This window comes from Corvus brachyrhynchos, unplaced genomic scaffold, assembly GCF_000691975.1.
Source record: "Corvus brachyrhynchos isolate BGI_N302 unplaced genomic scaffold, ASM69197v1 scaffold331, whole genome shotgun sequence".
Classification (NCBI taxonomy): Eukaryota; Metazoa; Chordata; class Aves; order Passeriformes; family Corvidae; genus Corvus; species Corvus brachyrhynchos.
Genome location: NW_008237229.1, coordinates 952,832 through 972,358, shown reverse-complemented (window position 1 = coordinate 972,358; position 19,527 = coordinate 952,832). Strand labels below are relative to the sequence as shown.

The 19,527-nt window shown below is 38.6% G+C and overlaps 1 protein-coding gene across 6 annotated transcripts in view; it reads left to right on the top strand.

The window, feature by feature from the left end:
- Positions 1-19,527, top strand: part of PIEZO2 (piezo type mechanosensitive ion channel component 2) — a 244,170-nt gene that overhangs the window by 188,362 nt on the left and 36,281 nt on the right. For 5 of the 6 annotated variants that reach the window (XM_017729452.1, XM_017729451.1, XM_017729450.1 and 2 more), the window contains 9 exons: positions 431-674; positions 1,864-1,960; positions 3,556-3,715; positions 5,524-5,613; positions 7,524-7,645; positions 8,461-8,532; positions 12,617-12,720; positions 17,222-17,330; positions 19,020-19,088. In XM_017729452.1, the coding sequence (XP_017584941.1) occupies positions 431-674; positions 1,864-1,960; positions 3,556-3,715; positions 5,524-5,613; positions 7,524-7,645; positions 8,461-8,532; positions 12,617-12,720; positions 17,222-17,330; positions 19,020-19,088 (1,067 nt within the window). Of the gene's footprint in view, positions 1-430; positions 675-1,863; positions 1,961-3,555; positions 3,716-5,523; positions 5,614-7,523; positions 7,646-8,460; positions 8,533-12,616; positions 12,721-14,712; positions 14,812-17,221; positions 17,331-19,019; positions 19,089-19,527 lie in introns of all 6 variants that reach the window. The other variant, XM_017729447.1, reaches the window with a different exon arrangement.

Genomic DNA, 19,527 nt, shown 5'->3' with positions numbered 1-19,527 from the left:
GTAGTTGGCTTTTTAAAATAGATTTGCTGTACTACTTCTCAGACTTCTTAAAAGATGACCTCAGACAGCCTTTAGATCGCATGTATGGCATTGCCAAATAATATCCCTCTACCATGAAGTTTGGTGAGAACAGCTTTTGTTCCCTTCCATGATACAAGGCTTGATCCTGCAGCAAGCACAGTGCCCTGACCAGGTGTAGCAAGTGCTTACACACAGGAAGGAGCTGGAGTGGAGTGTATGAGCTGGGCAGACCTGTGCATGAACCAAACCCCCTGACCATGGTGTTAGTGCTGAGCACCTGCACAAATGCTGAAGTGTGAGAATGCCCAGAAGACCTTAGGTTCAAGTGGCAGCCAGTAGTGCAGAAAGGGGAAAGATAACATTGCCCTCAGGAAAAAATGGTAACTTTTTCTCCTTATTTTACTTCCAGGTCCTACTTAGACATGTATAAGGTGATAATATTTAGTTACCTCTTCTGGTTTGTGCTTACCATAATCTTCATCACGGGAACCACAAGGATCAGCATATTCTGTATGGGCTACTTGGTGGCCTGCTTCTATTTCCTTCTCTTTGGTGGAGACCTGTTGCTGAAGCCCATTAGGAGCATTCTGCGTTACTGGGACTGGCTGATTGCCTACAATGTCTTTGTGATCACCATGAAGAACATCCTGTCGGTAGGTAGCTCTTGCCTTTCCTCTGCCCTCAGCACTTCAGCTTCATTGGAAATGTGCACAGTGCATTGAGTGGTCATTAAAAATCCTTTTTCAGGACCACAGCCCTCTGCAAGCGCAAAGCAGTCTCCATTTCAATTCAGCATTGCTACAGAATGGCAGTGCTTATCCATCATTGGAAAATGTGTGCCCATGTACTCAATTGGGCTCTGTGAAAGCTCTCAAGCTGTTTTCAAAGGGCCACATTCTGGTTTCTTTGCCTAATAAAGTCTCTCCTTAGAAGTCTTGTGAAAATCTCAGTGGAGTGAAAATTGAGTAAGAAGTGCAAGATTAGTCATGTTGATAAATAGTGCACATTTAATTAGACAATTTATTTAAATAAAGAATTTTCAAACCTAGTACGAGAGGCAGTCCTGTGATGTAATGTAATTAGTAAGGTTGACTACAAACTTACAAACTCCAGTACTGTTTCCTTTAGAACTTGTGTGAAATTCAGGTGGAAAGAGATGTATTTAATAATTAAATGTTAAATTCTTCTGCAAAATATTAAATATTTTCTTGCATAATTAACTCTTTTCTATATATTCTTGCAGTGGCACTGGTAAGTGATTAAGACAAGCCAGTAATTTCAATCTTTTTGAAAGATAAATTTAGATTTATTCCTGGCAATTGCTTTTTAGCTTTGAACATTTTTAGTGCTGGACTGCAAAGAACAGACATTTTTCTTTTTACATTTATTTAAGTCACTATATTGAAATAAAATTGATTTATGGGTGGTTTGAATTTGCAAATGTTCTAAATGCTTACATATGTCCTTCATTTTATGCTTGGGAATTCAGTGGAGCTTGTCCATGTATGTATGTTTGCAGGATTAAGTCAGTGATTTATAAAAGTTGCTTAGTTGTCACACCGTGTCATATGCCAGATGTGTCCCTTTCTGTGCAAAAGCACAAACAAACCCCACATACCTCCTATCTCACTGAAAATCAAAACCCCAAATTCTGACTAAGAGTAGTTTGTGTGTCACTGGTAAAGCCACTTTCTACCAAACTCTTTTAGTAATGAGAATAATTTGACCGCCCTTGGCTGTATTATTTCTCATGTAATTTAAAAAGATGCAATTTTTCTTATTTTTACTTCTGCTTTACTTTATTTTTATCTCGTTATATGAAACTGTCCTTTTACTTTGCAGATAGGAGCATGTGGCTACATTGAATCATTAATTGAGAATAGTTGCTGGGTGATTCAGGCATTTAGCCTGGCTTGTACAGTTAAAGGCTACCATGTTCGTAAGTATAGCTTATTTTTCTCCATAATTTTCCATAAATAAAGAATCACCTTTAAAAGCTTCTGCTGTATTTAAGTTCTGCCTTCCCTTGACATATTACCTTTTGAAAAATCTTGAGCTAAAATGTCAGCTCACCATCACTGCAAGGAGAGAGCACCTTTTCCCAGCTGCAGTCCCTGTGTGGCGTGGGGACTCTGGCTCCTCCCTGTGTAGCAGAGTTCAGTGGTTCAAAGGGTGAACCAGTTCAGCTCACTGAAATGGCATGAAAGTGGTAGTTTTTCTGCATGCATAGTGAGTTTAGGCAGTTTTTTTCCTTGTGATTATTGTCATGTGGTAATAAAAGGAATGGAGCGGATAATATCTGTGGATGGAGGTGAGAGAAAGGATGAATGAAGTATGGAGAGCAAAACCCTTCACCTCTCAGTGAGCTATTAATTTGTCTCCACTTTGTCCTGACACCCTGGATTAAGTTTGAAAACACCTGGGGCTTTCTTAGTGTTGTTTGGGTTTGGTTTGGCTTGATTTGGGTTTTTTTCTGAATTTAAAGAACTGTTTCATCCTAGTGAGTCTGCAGCAAAATTCTGAATTCCTGTCATCATGATTGATCCTAATAGGTAAGTGTGGAATAAGGGAAAAGAAAGTAAATATGAAGATGCAAATTCACAGGATGAAAGGTGTGCAGAAGTTCTTGTGTTATCCAAAACCTCTTGGGCAGCAACAGAAGCTTAGACACAGATTTTTGACCCCCCCCAGGGGTTGGCCACAACAGGCTTTGAAGCTCTTGGAGTTTGACCTTCCAGAGCTGTTAGATTGGCTTGCTTGCTCGAAAAGCCAGCTTCGAGCCAGAGCCTGTCCCTTGAGTCCTTCTACTGCCTTCTATAGGTCAGCATAGGCCATGTAGTTTATAGTCCAGCTCCACAAAACCCAGTTTTAATTTTTTAATATCCCCAAGAGAACTGTCTTACAGAGAATAAAGAAAGAAAGAAATAGCCCAAGCCAAAATCTAGAAGTAGGAGGAATGGGATTTCCTCTCTCCCTGTCTCGTCCTACCCCAAAGGAAGCAGTTTTGTGGTTTCAAATATTTCTTCTCTTATGCAATGGAAAGGAACATTGAACTGAGTTGTGGAGAGGAAAAATAAAAATATTAGATGGTGGCAGTCAAAAAGTAATTTTGACAAAAATAAACCACTTCTTTCTCCTGTTGATAGTGTTCTTAATTTAAATATCAGGGGAAAAGTCACTTTGAAGAGAAGAAAAAATTGACATATGCCATTTTAGGAAACACTGAAATCAAGTAATTCAGTGTAACAAAAAATATGCCTTTTCCTTTCTTTGTTTTCAAGTACTTACTAAAGTTGGGTGGATTTATATGCAAATGGTTCACTTCTGATGAATTCTCAATTGTCATGGGACATCACATTGCTGGAAAAGAAAGTTTGCTGGAAAAGAAATTACGGTATACCTCAAATGGAAATGCGTGACAATTTTCTTTAGAAAAATCCAATTAAAATAATCTGAATAATTTTAAAGGCTAGGGTTATTTAATTGATTAAACATTATAAAAGAGTGCTTAACACTGATGGTGTCTTTTTCCAGCAACGAGCAATCTAGATTGTAAACTGCCCAGTGGAGAAGCAGGAATCATTTGGGACAGTATATGTTTTGCTTTCCTGCTGCTGCAAAGAAGAGTCTTCATGAGTTACTACTTCCTCCATGTGGTTGCAGATATAAAAGCTTCACAGATCCTAGCATCAAGGTAACAGAAAATCTAAAAGAAATTAAATTAAACAGCTCAAATCTCTCATAGGGACAGTAATTACTTACTGATTATGACAGGTAGTACCAAAACAGTCCTTTAAACATTGATTTAAACAATCCATGCTAAATTCATAAAGGCAAACCCACCTTTGACAAAGCACACACAAGAAAGAAAATTAATTGAGAATATAATAGAAATTAAACCATACTTTCTACTATCATCATACTAGCATCAGAATATCATCTGCTGCTCCTATTAAAAGCTCTGAAAGTTCATGTGTGTTGCAGTGTTTTCTCAACATCGATATACATGAGGGAGAATGCCAGAGTTTCTAAGTATTGGAAAGAAAATATTCTGCTGTCAGAGGCTGTTTGAGACAATTGTCCTTAGAAATCCCGTCTCGAGAAACATTGCAGGAGGAGGAAGACAGGAAAGTTCTAACATCTGGCTTAGGAAGAAATGGGAATGCTTTTGGGAAGTGTTGCATCCCTGAACACTGACTAGGTTTGGCAAGGAAGTGTTAACCTCGTTGGGCCTGTTACACTGCAGGCATCCACTCATAGCCATCACTAGCACAAACATTCTTCTGGTTTATAATAAGAAGGCAGATGAGGAATGAAATTCTGGTTTTAATTTCCATAAGGTTTCTAAGAAATCACTTTTGTTAATATTGGATTAAATGCATTGTGGCTTTTTTTTCCCCCTCAAAAAAACATATGGACATTGATTTCTGACTGTGTTTCAGGGCAAAATTTGGCTTGCATGTTCTGAAAGGAAGTAGTTTATATCTTCCTCTACCAGGGATCATTTTAAGAAGGGGACATGTTTAGCTGCCTATAGTAAACAAAATTCAGCACTCTAAAGAGGACTACCAAAAATCCTATACCTCAACCCCACATTGCCTCTATTATGCTTTTGTTCTGGGGTGAATTTTAGTGCTGATGCCCAATTTTGCTGGATATGGCCTTTATGTAGATCTTTTGGCGTGCTGTGTTCACAGTGAAAACAGCATAAAGCAAAATCATGAGTATCAAAACACCTCCTATATCAGGAAATGTGCATCCAGAATGAAAGAGTAGACTTCTAAAATTACAGCTTTTCTTACTGAATACCTGACAAAAGAAAGGCTTCTTCTAGGCTATTTCTAGACTACTTCTTTGAGAGAGAATTTGAGACTCTTTAAAAGCCTTCAAGAGCTCATGTGCGAATTAGGAAGAATAGCCAAGACATCCAAATCAGTGAGCTGGTTACATTTCTAATGTAATGGGGTGAGAAGCCATATTCTTTTGTCACACCAGAAACTTGCTCAAGGGCTTGTATTGTCAGATCAAAAGCACCACAGTTTTCAGAGGATAAAAGTGAAGCTGAATCTATGCTTGCCGTAGCCCTGGATAAAGCTGGACCTTGCTCACAAATTCCAGGAGAACTGAGGCAGGGGATTGAGGTGATTATAATGCTGAAATGACTATACAGAAATCCTGGAGGTATGCAAGAAAACCTTCCTCAGCCTTGAGCCTACTTGTGTTCTGTAGGAAACTGAATTCCTTGAGCAGCTGCTAGAGGAACTTATGGGCTGAGTAGGGTTCACAACATTTGGCCCCAGATCTTAAAATGATTGACTGTAAAGATGTTACTATTTTAGAGCAATTGATTGGTTTTTTCAGGCCCTGGATTACTTTTGTTTGAGGCAGATAAGGTTGTGTATAGAGGGAACATAGAGTTCTGTGTGATTATTTGCCATAAGGAAAACTTAGAAACACTTAGCATGTCATCTCCTTTTTTCCTCTGCCCCATTTCTGATGTAGGGGTGCTGAGCTTTTTCAGGCTACAATTGTCAAGGCTGTAAAGGCAAGAATCGAAGAGGAAAAGAAATCAATGGATCAACTGAAAAGACAGTATGTATTTAATTCATTTATATATCTCTACATAATTCGATGCATACATATGTACATATTTAACTGATTGCTGGTATGTATCTAGCACTTTCTTTCATAGAAATACTGGCTTCTGGTATTTATCTAGCACTTTCTTTTATAGAAATGCTTTACCATTACTAGAATTTTTTCTGTATGTCTGGTAGCTGTATTCCTGGAAAAATTTGTTTCATGACTGCTCCTTCTGTTTCATTTGTGGTTCCTCCTCTAGTGTTTGAGTGCAAAATATATGTTTACCTTCATTTGCATTCAGGTTAAGTGGCCTGGAGAACCTTTCTCTTTATACAGCCCAAAAGTCACTTTGATTTCTCTCACATGCAGCCAACGTGCTGCTTTTGTAACTGCAGAAAGCTTTCAGAACTCCTCCACCATGATGCATGGAAAGCCCTAACTGCTTCCTAGCCGTGTCAAAGCCCACTCATGACAGCTTCTTCCACCCTGTGTAATGGAGGAATCATCAGAAGACTGCAGGGACTGTGTTTCCTACCTATATAGAATCACAGAACCATGGAATTGTTAGAGTTGGAAGGGACCCTGCAATGAGTAGGGACATCTTCAATAAGATCAATTTGCTCAGAGCCCCATCCAACCTGACCTTGAATGTATCTGGGGATGGAGCATCCACCACCTCTCTGGAAACCTGCTACAGTGTTTCACCACCCTCATTGTAAAAGGCTTTTTCTTACAGTCAATCTAAAGCAATCCTCCTTCAGTTTAAAACCATTGCCCCTCATCCTCCCAACAGACTCTGCAAAAAAGTTTGGCCCCATCTTTCCTATAAGCTCTCTCCAAGTACTGAAAGGTCTCTCCAGACCCTTTTCTTTAGGCTGAACAGCCCTAATTGTCTCAGCCTTTCCTTATAGGAGAGGTGCTCCATCCTCTAATCACCTTTCTGGCCCTCCTCTGGACTCTCTCCAACAGGTCCCAGAGCTGAGCACCCCAGAGCTGGATGCAGCATTGCAGGTGGGGTCTCAAGGGAGCAGAGGGGTGGAATCCCCTCCCTCACCCTCATGCCTGTGCTGGTTTGAATGCAGCCCAGGACACAGTTGGGTGTCCAGGCTGGAAGTGTCACTGGCTGGGAGGCTCATGTCCAGCCTCTCATGCATCAGCAGCCCCAAGTCATCCTTGGCAGGGCTGCTCTGGACCTGTTCATCCCCTCAGCCTGGGGAGTTGCCCTGACCCAGATGCAGCTCCTTGCACTTGGTCTTATTCAACTTCACAAGGTTCCTGTACACCAGCATCTTGAGCTTGTCTGAGTCCCTCTGGATGGCATCCCATCCTTCAGCTGTGCCAACAGCACCACACAGCTGGGCGTCATCTGCAAACCCTCTGAGGGTGCGCTTGATCCCACTGTCTCTGTCATTGATGAAGGCACTAAAAATAGCACTGGACTCCCAAGGGACACCACTTGTCACTGGTGTCCATTGAGACAAATGATCTTAAAGGGTGAAGATGCAGAAAAAATAGTGCAGGATCAGCCACATCCCTGGTTCAGAGTAGGAAGTTTCAGGAAAAGCGCTGCATTAGGCAGAAGTCCTTTTTTTCTCAGTGCTTCATTTGTTGTAACTCCTGACAACGATTCTTTCAATTTTAAATGATAATAAAATAGTTGAGTGGGAGCAGGTAAAGCAATCATGGTAGCAGGAAACCCAGCTCTCACTGACCGTGGAGTGAATATCTATGCTTGGTCCTTCCAGCCAGCCCCTTCAGAGCAATGTAACTCCTTCTGTTTAAAGGCAGGATTAATGACAGTGTGGAATATTTCCCTGCAGAGTATGTGTGTGTGTGTGTATGTGTGTTTAGCACTTGTTTTTCAAGGTGGCTCAAAAAGGATGAAGACGTAAATCTAATAAGATTCTTCCTTTTGCTAGAATGGATCGCATCAAAGCCCGGCAGCAAAAATACAAGAAGGGTAAAGAGAGGATGCTAAGCATGAACCAGGAGTCCTCAGAGGGGCCAGAGATTCGGAAGGTTTCTGAAGAAGATGATGAAGGTACCATTAGCTACTCCTGTACCATAGTTGCAGTTGAGTGCTAAGGATCTGATAGACCTGCTAGTTGGACAAGTGATAAATTGTTACTGAAAACTGCCAGCATGTAACAACATTGTTAGCTGAGTATCAGTTTCAGGCTCTATGCAGCCAAAAAAAAAATCTGTGTTATGTACTGTAACAAGATTTAGAGGAAATGGTTTGCTTTGAGGATACTTTTCGTTAACTTCAGGCTGTTGGCAAAGAGCTGAAAAGTCAGAGGTTTGTTTTGATAAAAGTCATTATCTATAACCAAGAGTTTTACAAATAGGTAGCACCAACATTTTTCCAGCAATGTTTTCTGGATGCTGTTCTGGATTTTTTTCAGTCACTGAAATGTTAGTATACTTTTAAATGTTATTTAAAAACATGGGAACAGATAAAATCATATCTAGTACCACATTTCCAGCATTGACCTGGGATCAGCACTTACTGGATTTAAAGTTTTTTGGAGCCTGAAATGTAAGTGCATTTGAGAGGAGGGAAATTTTTTTCATCTGTAAGCTACAGTCAACTGTGGCAGTATGTTTTAAAACACAAAATTCAACATTTTAGCTGTTTAAGAGTGGAATGCTGTTTTAACTACTGCATAAACCAGAGTCTTTCTGCTTAGTGGTTATGGTTTTGAATTATTTTAATATTAAATGTACTCAGTAGACCTGACATCTGATGTCCTCATGAAATTTTAGCTCTTTTGAGAGAAATTTAAAATTATTAATCAGTGTAAGAAATATGTTTCTCGTTTTGTAAAATTAATATTTGAACATATTTTATTTTAGGAGATGCAGACAAAGAGAAAGCCAAGGGCAAAAAAAAGCTGTGGTGGCGGCCTTGGGTTGATCATGCTTCCAGTAGGTTTTCTCAATCCTCTTACAAATATGTGGATTTAACCCTTATATCCTTGACCAGAATGAAGGCATTCCCATAGCCTGTTTGTTTTATGCCTGATTTTGTAATTGTGACTTGATAGAAGGCTTGGGGCTTTTTTCACAAAATGATTTCTACTTTCCAATCTTCAGAGAATTTAACTATATTTTGAACTACGTGTTGGAAGCATAGCTAGCTCATGATACTTTGAGCATTCTTAGAAAAATATCAAATCAGATAAGCATGTGCCAAAAAGAATCTATCTTGACCTCAAAGGTTTCAACTCCCCGATACTGCAGAGCTCAATATATTTAAAAATGTGAATGTGAAAGCTTGCCAATGCATTCTAAGATTAGTCATAATTCCTTTTTCATATACACACATCATACATCTTTTTTTATGGTTCATCAGTCGTTCTAGTACCAACTGTAGTAATCTGAGTACCACAGTAAGGCAGCAAGACTACTCCCAGAACTAGGCTGTGTAGAGCTCAGCTGCATCTCTCTGGTGACACCTTAATGTGTTGTTGATGCCAGTTGTTTTGCTGTCTCCATTTTTTTTTGTGTGTGTTTACCTGAGACCAAAAATACGTCCAGCCTTGTGCACAAGAAATAATTAGCGTGTGTCACTCATAGAATTGGTGCAATATGATATTTTAATTTGTTTTTAGCCCAGCCGAGTCATACGATAGAGTTCTTTGCTATGTAGATTAGGTAGAACAGGAAATCTGAGTAGGCTGCAATCTCAAATCAGATGTCCTTCTATTGGATGTTTGTTGAATGAAATCAGACATGAGCTGTTTAGAAACGTCTGAAGATGTGAAAAAAATACTTACAATGTAGAGCACTGATCAGAGTTAAATCACAGAACCATAGAATCACAAAATGTGCTGAGTTGGAAAGGACCATCAGGATCATCCAGTCCAGCTCCTGACCCTGCACAGGACACTCCAAGAGTCACACCCTGTGACCCTGTGATTGAGAACATTGTCCAAATGCTTCTTGAACTCTCAGGCTTGGTACTGTGACCGCTTCCTTAGGGAGTCTGTTCCAGTGCCCAACCACCCTTTGGGTGAAAAACTTCTTCCTGATATCCATCCTAAACCTCTCCCAACTCAGCTTCATGCCATTAAAAATATGAATGTCTATATTGTGTTTGGTCATTTAGTTTAAGAGCTACTCCAAGTCATAATTTTACACATCTACATACTGCTTCATTTACCTATGTGTATTTATTTATAATTCCAGCAGATACATATTTGCCAGCAGTGTTTAACAGAACATGGTATGTTTATTTCTATCAAGTCACAAGTAAACTGTGCCTCTATTTTTGTTTTTCTAAAGGGCACACTGCCACTTTAGAGAGACCTATCCTTTCCAAAAGCCTGATGAAAATAAAATTCTTGTCCTGTAATTTCATTAAGAACAATGACAAAACAGATAAAAACTATAATTTGTGAATTTTTACTATAGAATTTCAAGCTATGGTGATTTTGAAGGAATGGGATATGGTCTCTTGTTTATTCACCACTGGTTTTGTAGTAAGAAGAACTGCACAGAGAGATACTGACTTTGGCTTTTACTTATTTCATCCTCATTATTTAATGTTCTTAGGTGGCAAGTTGCATTTTGGTATTTAAATATTGAGCATTCCTGGAATTATTTATGGCAATAATGCAAAACCTTGTTGGAAACATCACAGACCCTGATCCTACAACCAGTGGTTTCCTACACTCAGTGAAACGTGGCACTGACAGTAGGTGTTCACAGGCACGCAGGCTGGGAATAGACTGATATTCCCCACGCATTCTTTTTGGAACACTGCTGCAACTGCAGCATTCTGCAGCATGTGGCTCTTCATCTCAGTAAATGGGTTTGTGGGTGTATATATATGTATACATTGAAGTCACTCAAGCTTGAAGTTTTTGATTTACATTTTTATTGTTATTTTTATATCACTTGATATAATTTTATTGTGCAGAAGGATGCCTCATTTTGTATATCGTAGCAATTGAAAGAGTCATGAATTTGAGTAGAACAGATAAAACACGTTGGTGAGGATTTCCTCACTGACAGTCACTCACAATCTCCCTCATAGGGAGGTGTGGTTCCTCCTGTGCTTGTGGATTATTTTTGGAGTCCCACAAAGATCAGCAGGAGTTAGGACCACATGCTTAGATTCTCCTGGGTCACACAGTTGTGTCTGATGAAGTGCAAAAGATGGTGACTGCATCTGTCCTGGGCAGGTTGGATACAAGCAGATGATGAGATGATGCTTTCTCCTACATGCCTCCTCTTCTGCCTCCTCCATCCATCCCATCCCACAAGAAAAGCCTGTACGTCCCTTTTCTCAGTAGGAGGAAGTGACATTTTGCAGTACAAGAGGGTTCTCCCAAGTCCAGTCTGGCCATGAATGGTGTTACTGGTAAAACTTGGTCTCTTCAGGAATCCTTGTAGGTGACTGACACGCCAGTTACTCCATTTTGATGTGTGCAAGAATGCATTATTGCTATTCAATCATACCTCCCTCTTGAGCTGTGAAAGGGGTGTAACTGCTACGTTGGAGTGTCCCCTCAGATACAGTTTAACCTAAAAATTTTGTAGGGAGATCAATGTAGGTTAATTCGCTGCTGGCTCAGGCATTCCAAGCCTGGCTGAGTGCTACTCTGAGCCTTTACAGAGCTGCACTGCAGTAGAGGTTTTCCCTAATGTCAAACCTTACCCAGCTGATCTGCTGTGTTGGCAATTTCTGTTGCTGACTGCAAGATACCTTTTCATGAAGGAGAACTGCAGACTACTGGCTCTTAAAATGCTTTCATCTCTTCAACACATTTTAAATGGGCATTCTTGGAAGACAGCACCAAAAAATTAATTTGTTTCCAGGAAATTTCCAAACTTTCTTTTCACCTCAGTGCAACAATTAGAACTGCTGACGTGGACTTTCTGTGCCTCTGCAGGGCATTCATTGATGCTAAAAGTCATAACTAGGCACTTGAGGCACAAAATTCCCTCTGTGAGGGAGTTTTAGATGCCAAAGATATGCTCCAAAGACCAATTCTGGCAAATTTCACAGTGTGGTTAGAGGTTTGTAAGTAGTTATGTGTGGTCATTTGTTCACACAGGATCTGTCTAGAATTCAAGGTATGATTGAATTAAAATTGTCACTTTTCCAGAGACCTTTAATGATGGATAAATATAATTTTATATAAATATGTATTGCTCCATACATCCAGATTTTGTAAATTTTCATCTAAGTAACTGTTCCTTCAAATATTTCAGTTTAAATGTGGAAATTATTTACCAGTTTTCACTGCTGATTGTAATGCTGTGATTTTTATTTTTCTCTTGCTCATTACCTTATTTTTATTTCTTTTGTTTCCCTTGTTTGTTCATGTAGGCCTGTTGCCATCTGAGAAATAAAAATATTGCTTCTGTTCAAGGATATAAGGCCTAGCTTAATCACTGTGTACCTACACTGTATCGAGGTTTCAGAATCTTTCTGAATCCATGGGCAAAAAATTGAAACTCATTTGCAATCATGTTAATAGAATCCAAGTGATTTGTTTTAAACAAGCCAAGGTTTTCCATTACCTCATCAAACTAATACCATTCCATTGCCTAGTTTAAAGGATTGTCTCCATGTTTTAAAGAGAAGTTCTGTATTTTTTGTCCAGTGGTATTGTTCATGTAAGTTCATATACTTACCTGCTGGGCTTTTTTTACTCCCTCAAATAATCATAAGTCCTCAGTAAATTTAGACTTATTTGTCTTTTTTTTCTAAAAATGTAACCTTGTAACTTGGTAAACTTCAATCCTTTTCTTTACATTTTCCTCTTATAGGGATGCTTTCCTTAGTTCTTGTATAGATCTTATTCATGCCCAAAGTATTGCAGACTAACATCAAATAAATGGCCTGAGACCTTTTAATCTCTTGCTTCTTGTTGGGGTTTTAGGAGCTTCACCTCTCCTGGTTATAAATTTTTAAATGACTGCCTACCTGTTCATAGGTCTTGGGGGAGTTGAGAATAGAACTTTTCAGAAAAGTAAGAAAATATTTTGTTTCACTTAGTGGTCAGAAGTGGAAATTATTATTTGTTTGAGACGGATAGTGAAGAGGAAGAGGAAGAGGAAAAAAAAGAAGAGGAAGAGCCTCGAAAAAAATCTGCATTTCAGGTACTTTATGGTAATTTGCTTTCTCGTTGACATCTGGAAAAAAAAAAGGCACATATGTTAAAGCTGCCAGTTCCTCTAAAGTAGTCCTGAAAGGTATTGGAAATTAAATTTCTTGCCAATTTAAAATGTAAGTGTGCCTTATGCTTTAACCATTGCCGAAACTATGGTAGAGTCATCTTCATTCACGTATGCCTGAAGATAACAAAAATGAAAATAAAAGTTTAGGAATCCAAGCTTTTCCTTTTTCTCCATTGCAATAAGGACAGTTGAGGAAGCTGACTTGTCTCTGATGCTACTGTGCAATGCCTCCAGTGGTTTTCTAGTTTTGAGGAGATGTTATCATTCCATGAAGAAATAATCCCCAAAATAAGCAGGTTTTCATGGAAAAGAATACATTCTTCACTAAAAAAAATTATTGAACATAGTGGGCCATAAAAATATATCCTTGGGTTAGAAGGAGTTTAACATTAAAAATTACAAAAGGAGACCACATCCATTTCTTTGCTTTCAGTGTTAGTTATTATATTGGCATTTTTAGTGCCAGACTGTGTTGATGGAGGAGGATATCATAATGTTAAAAAGATATCTGAGGTTTCCTATCTGGGTTCCTCCATATGGACTGGTTGGTGTTAGACAATACCAGATACTGAGTGCAGTGGCATAAATGAAGAACTTGGGTGAAGAAGTTCGTGAAATACTCCTGCATCTAGGATTGCTTTTGTTTTCATAAGATTAAAGTTTCACTTGTGGAATAATTTTTGGAAATGCTGCAGAAGTTTTTTGAGTCTTCAAAAGCTTAGGCAAATGAGCAGCTTTTTCCAGCTGAGTATTCCCATCTAGATGCAACCTCACATCACTGCAGAACTGGTGCATTGCTGAACATTCAACTCAAGCAAGAGCAAGAAACGGCCTCCATGCTTTTCTATTCCCTAAGCCAAAATCTTTCAAGCAAAGCTTCCCAGACAACATTACTGAATTGCAAGAAGGAATATTTTGTTTAGTTCATTAATACAATGTGCTTTTGGTTTATATACTTACACTATGTTACATTGCCAGTTGATTACATTCATAAAACTGCCTCCATGGTAATGACATGAAAAAAAATTCTGACCTTAATAAGGGCAAAACAAATATGGATCAAAATAATGTGATAAGTAAGATATATTTTCTAGTATTTGCACTATTTTTTTAAAATGTACTTTACATTTAACTTACCTTGGACCATAGAAATGGCTCATTTCTATGTCATTTTTCTTTCTGGTTTTCATGCAGGTATAGAGGAAAGTTTGCATTCTTATTTCTAATTTTTAAAAAAATTGGTGACGAAATTTTGTTCAGATGTGCTGGTGCCAAGCACTAAGTTAAAGAGTTCTAAACTTGAGGTCAGAAGTTAACAAGAGTTTTTCATTTATGCTGGGGTTTAGGTTTTTTTTTTGTTCATCTCAGTCCTGAAACTATTTGTTTGAGGATGGAGGATATGTTCTTTATTTCAAAATTTGGTCAGATGTTCTGGATAGGTGGCCTGTTCTGCAATATGTGAACATGAAGATGCTGGATGGCTTTATATAAGCAGAGACTTCTATAGAGCAGAAAACTGGTTTTGTTCATGAAATGTTTGTTCATCATTTGGTTATCATATCTTATTCACCTTCCACCATCATGCACAAGATCTTAGTAAAAATACTAGCAAAGTGAACTTTGTTGTAGATTCTGTTAAAGAATTATTTTAATTTCTGATCTTTCTTTCAGTGTAAATTGTGTTCAATAGTCCCTTCAAGGGTTAACTTGGAGATTTTAAATTAGAGAATGCATGCAGTTAAGAGTCACATTTTTGAAATTTTAACATGAACAACATAAATGATCTTTTCTTCATATTGAAGTTTATGAATGTCAATTTGTTCTTAGTATTCTAGATACAGTAAGTAGAGAGATCCTTTTTATTAATATTTTCTGCTTTTCTACTAACTACTCTTGCTTTGTCCTTCTTTATAGAGAGCTATTGGAAAATTTGCCTCAGCCATTTTAGCCTTGCCAAAGTCTATCATTAAACTACCCAAAACTATTCTTCAGTATTTAATCAAAGCAGCAAAGGTACTTGACATTTTGCAAATGCTCACTGTGTGACCCACCCCATAGTTCCTGACGTAGTATAAGTATACCTCTGCCCTCATCTGCATTTTTCCTCTTATATGAATGACTTTAAAAAAATGATGACAGCTAAAGTCTCATTCCTAGTAAATGCAATGCATTTCATGATTCGGAGGGGTCAAGTCACAAGCAAAGTGGTCTATCTTTTTTTACATGTAACCACAGAGAGAAAATGCAGACCCAAATTCTTATTTTCTTTTGATACTGATTGGGCACATCAAGTTGCATGTATCTTATGGACACCGTGGTAATTGATCTCAGAAAGCTGGTGAAAGGTTTGCTAAACACACATTCTTTTCCAAACCCCTTTTTAGCCCTCTATTTTTCTGGCCTGTATCATCACAAAAAAGATTTGTTCATCTTCTCTCTTGCCCTTCTTTAATACATTTAGCATTTCCTAGCTTTGGGCACTGTGTATCATTTTCCACTCCACATGTGACATGACTTTTGTAAGAAGTGAATGTTACAGATTGAAACTACCAGCTCCAAAGCCTAAAAGATACTGAACTGAATGTTTGCGCAGTGGTAGAAGTCTAAACTAATATATAGGAACACAGTCTGCTCTTAAAATACCCACTGCTTAGCATAAGTCGTTACATTAAATTTAGTCAAATGCCCTTTCCTAATTCTAATTTTCTACCCCCTTCCAAGTCTGCCTTTTACCTCTAATTTCTTTATTCACACTATGATTGTGGCTGGTGTACACTTTCACAGTTAAGTGACAATAGAAGATGTTGGCAGTTTCTGACTTCCAGTAAGTTAATATGCTATTAATTAATTCAAGTATCACCATTCCCCTAGATCACCTTCATTAGAAAACACCTATTACCAAGCAGAGGGAAACCAGGGCCTCTGATGCCACACATTTTCTCATGTGGTGCTTGTTGTGAACAACTCAGACATATAAAAATAAAGGTAAAGACTTTGAGAGATTTGGAAGAGGATCTTCTTTTCAACAGTACCAGAATATTTTTCTCTCCAAGGCTGTATATATTCACAAAACAAAACAAAGTATTTTTCCCTTTTGAATTAATTTAATGTCAGTTTAACAGTTTTAAAAGAATACTTCAAATGTTCCAAAGGAATTTGCATAGGAAAATTCTGACAGCATAAATAAACTAAATAGAAATTTTACCATTCTGTCCTATGAGGGGCAATTCCAGCTTCACTGAGATACACGTGTGTTGTTGTAATTGTCTGCATGTTTGTGATGTGAATTGATTAGATAGAACTGTTTTGTTACTGTGCTTTTTCAGCCTCTTGCCTGCATCTGTGTGCTTCCCTGCCCTCTCTTAGAGGCCTGTGTTGCTTAGAAATAGAAGACAATTGAAGATAATTACCATTTTTCAATGAAGACCTTTAAATGAGCAAAAAAAACACCTTTTGCCCTAAAGAGCTGCAGAGAAGATAAAGTTACTTTAGTTTCTGTTATTGACATACATTTTATGTTACATAGGGATAAAAGACACAAGTTTTGTTCCTTTTTTTCTGTAACCTTCCTTCAAAGATTAAGTGGAACTATTAAAACAGTTACTTTCAGGTAACTTTTTTTTACTTTTTTTTACCCCTACTGCTATATAATTTATAAATAATTTGGGCCAATTCCATGCTGCATGCAGTCACACAGGTCAACAGACTGTTGATCTGTCAGTGCTGTGAGTAGGATTTGGTCCCATAAAATACTCTGGACAACTAGGTGGGTATTAATGTCTTCCTTTTACAACTGGAGAAACAGTAGCAGAAGGATTCATAAGTGACTTATCTGAAGCAACAAAGAAAGGCATTGTTAAAATCAGGAAGCAACCTGAGGAATTCCTGACTGCCAGTTTTGGGACTGTGTATAGGTAACAAATCTGTAAACACTCCACTGGGACTTACAGAGGGGCAAAAAGTATCTAAGCTGTGAAAAATACACATTACCTGTACAGGGATATCTCTACATCTTTTGATGCTTTAATTAGTGGATTGCAGCACTTTCTCTAAAAGTTTTCTTTGCTCTACATCTTGCCTGTAAAATGATTAAGTAGAAATACAGACTTGAGAGATTCAGACAAGGTAGCCCATATGCACAAAAATGTACTAATTCCCAAAGTTCTGAGCATGAATTTTTGTGGGTTCTAATGAAACTTGGGTCACCCACAAGTACTTTCACATTTGGTTTTACACTTACAAAAATAGCACATGAAAACTCAGCAGATCTGCAGGGGAGGTGTTTGATTTGGGATTAAAAGTATTTCCTTGTCCCTGCAGGTCTGAATACATTTACTAAAATTATAGTCCTGCTTGTAGCTTATTCTATGGCTTACTCTCAGGACATGAGGAACTTTGATACAAATGAATTTTTTCCTTCCAGTTTGTTTATCAAGCCTGGATAACTGACCCTAAAACAGCTCTGCGACAGAGGCGCAAAGAGAAGAAAAGTTATGGGAAAGAGAAGCGAAGGCGAAAAGGATCTGGGGATGGTACGTAACCTTTTCCATTTGAAAAAAACAATATTAACTATTGCCTGTTGTATTTGGTAGTGAAAGGCAGATGAGGTTTAGAGGACAAGTGCCCTCGGTGCTGGCTAGGAGCTAGAAAAATGAGTGAACTTTGGCTGTCCGTCTTTTCCTCCACCAACTCATGTCAAGGTCAGCCATGGCCTTGTCCTTCTGTTCTGTGTAACACACTTTGAGGGAGGTGAAGGGGAAGATGGGATATATGTATTTTCCATGGGGTTGCAAGAGATGCCTAGAACTTTTGGTAAGTAGGAAGATTCAACACATTGCAGAAAACATCAGCTATGTGAAAACGTTTTGGGGAGTACTTGCAATAGTAAATTGTAAAGACGTAACTTTATAAAGCGAATAACCTGGTAGTTAACAGCATTTCTCCAGAATATAGGAGTGTAAATTCCAGGTGTCTGGCCAGAATCAGGAAGAGCAAGGACATTAACCTTTCACTCCCTCATCTCCTAAAAAAGTTTATCTTTCTGTGCAGGGGTTTCTAGATTTCATCAAAGTCACTCTTTTCAATGGTAAAGTCATGTGTATTCTCAGGGAAAGGTGTTGAAGAACTATTTCATGAGGGAGTTCCCAAACAGCTGTAGTTCAAGTGGAGCTGTAAAAAAAAATTCAATTAAATAGCCACATATTATTTCTTTTGGCTACATTTGGCCTATATTGTTCCTTAAAGAAGCTTGAGTTGATACATGAGGAAGAATATAAAGAAATGTTTTAGAAATGTTTTTGACTTTCCATGTTGTACTCACTGAGAAACCCAAATATCCACAAACCCCTAAATTCAGTAGATAGCAAAAGGAAAACTGATACTGATTTTGTTTAGATTTTACTGGCAGTGTAAAATCATTTATGGCTCTGGGGCAAAAAAAAAAAAAGCGAAGTTTGTAAGTGGTTTATATATCTTCTTTTTTTTCTCCTTTTCTAAGCTAGAAAATAAAAATTCAAAAGCTTTTCTGGTCAGAGAAGGGCCCATACAGGCCTAATCAGCTGGACATTTCCTCCGTTTGGCCCCTTCACCTGTCAAAAAAGTAGCTTTAGAATTGGGCTTCTGCCACTAAAACCATAGCTGCAGTTACTGGGCGTTAGATAGAAGGAGGGTCACTTATTTGTCCTTCACTTCTGCCTGTGATGCTACAACACTCTTCTGCTACAGGCCTAAATAAATGCATGTGGTGGTGTCAAAACAACTCTGCTGCTTCAGGTCAGCCTGAAGGTCCCACTCAATTCCCTCAGGTTTGGTGGGCCAGAGGCAGGACGAGATCAGAGCACTGCCCAGGTTGCCCTTTGCAGGAGATGAAGAAATGAGCTAAAGTGTGAGCCAGAAGAAGGTGAGACAGCTGAGTGTGGCTGAGGAGTGACTGAGAAAGTATCTGGGTTTACACCAAGAGATGATCTCGCTCGGCAGCCTACCTAGTAAGAAAATGCCACTGCAAATTGCAATAGAGGGATGGTCATCCATGAACACTTTCACTGACAGGGTTGTCCCTTCACTTGGGTGCTTTAGAAATGGAAATATGCTGCTTTCTGTTATGGTGGTAGGTGAGGAACCAGTCACTATTGCTTAGTAACTCTAGCATTTTCTAACTTGGATGGCATTTACACCAGCACTTCTGTAGGTGTAACACTCACTGGTTTGCTCATTGCTTGCAGGAGGTGGCAATGATGCGGACTGTGAGGACAGCGAAGAGGAACCTGTCAAGAAGAAATCTGATGGACCAGGTATGAAGGCAAAATGAGGGTTTCCCTGCTGTTACAATGCACTTGTGACCAGTGGCCTGTCACAGAGACAGCATTGCAATGATCCTCTCTGACTGATGCAGTAAGAGCTTCCTAACTGCTATCAGGTTTTCTACTGCAAGATTTACAAGCCTTGGGTGTAGGAACTTCTAGTTCTGGACTATTAGCTACTGCACTCACTCTCTAAATACTTTAGTAAATAGACCTGCCAGCTCAGACTTGATCACTGCTGTTGTAGTGGTTTGGTCCAAAATACTCATTACTGTTTATCTGCTGTGAGATAAGAATTAGGAGAAATGCAAAGCAGGCACCAAACTTAAAAGAATATACAGAAGTTTATTAACAGACCTAAAAGAAGAAAAAAAAATTATACCACTTTCAGAACTCTCCTCCTCCCCCCACCTTCCTCCCTTCTCCCACT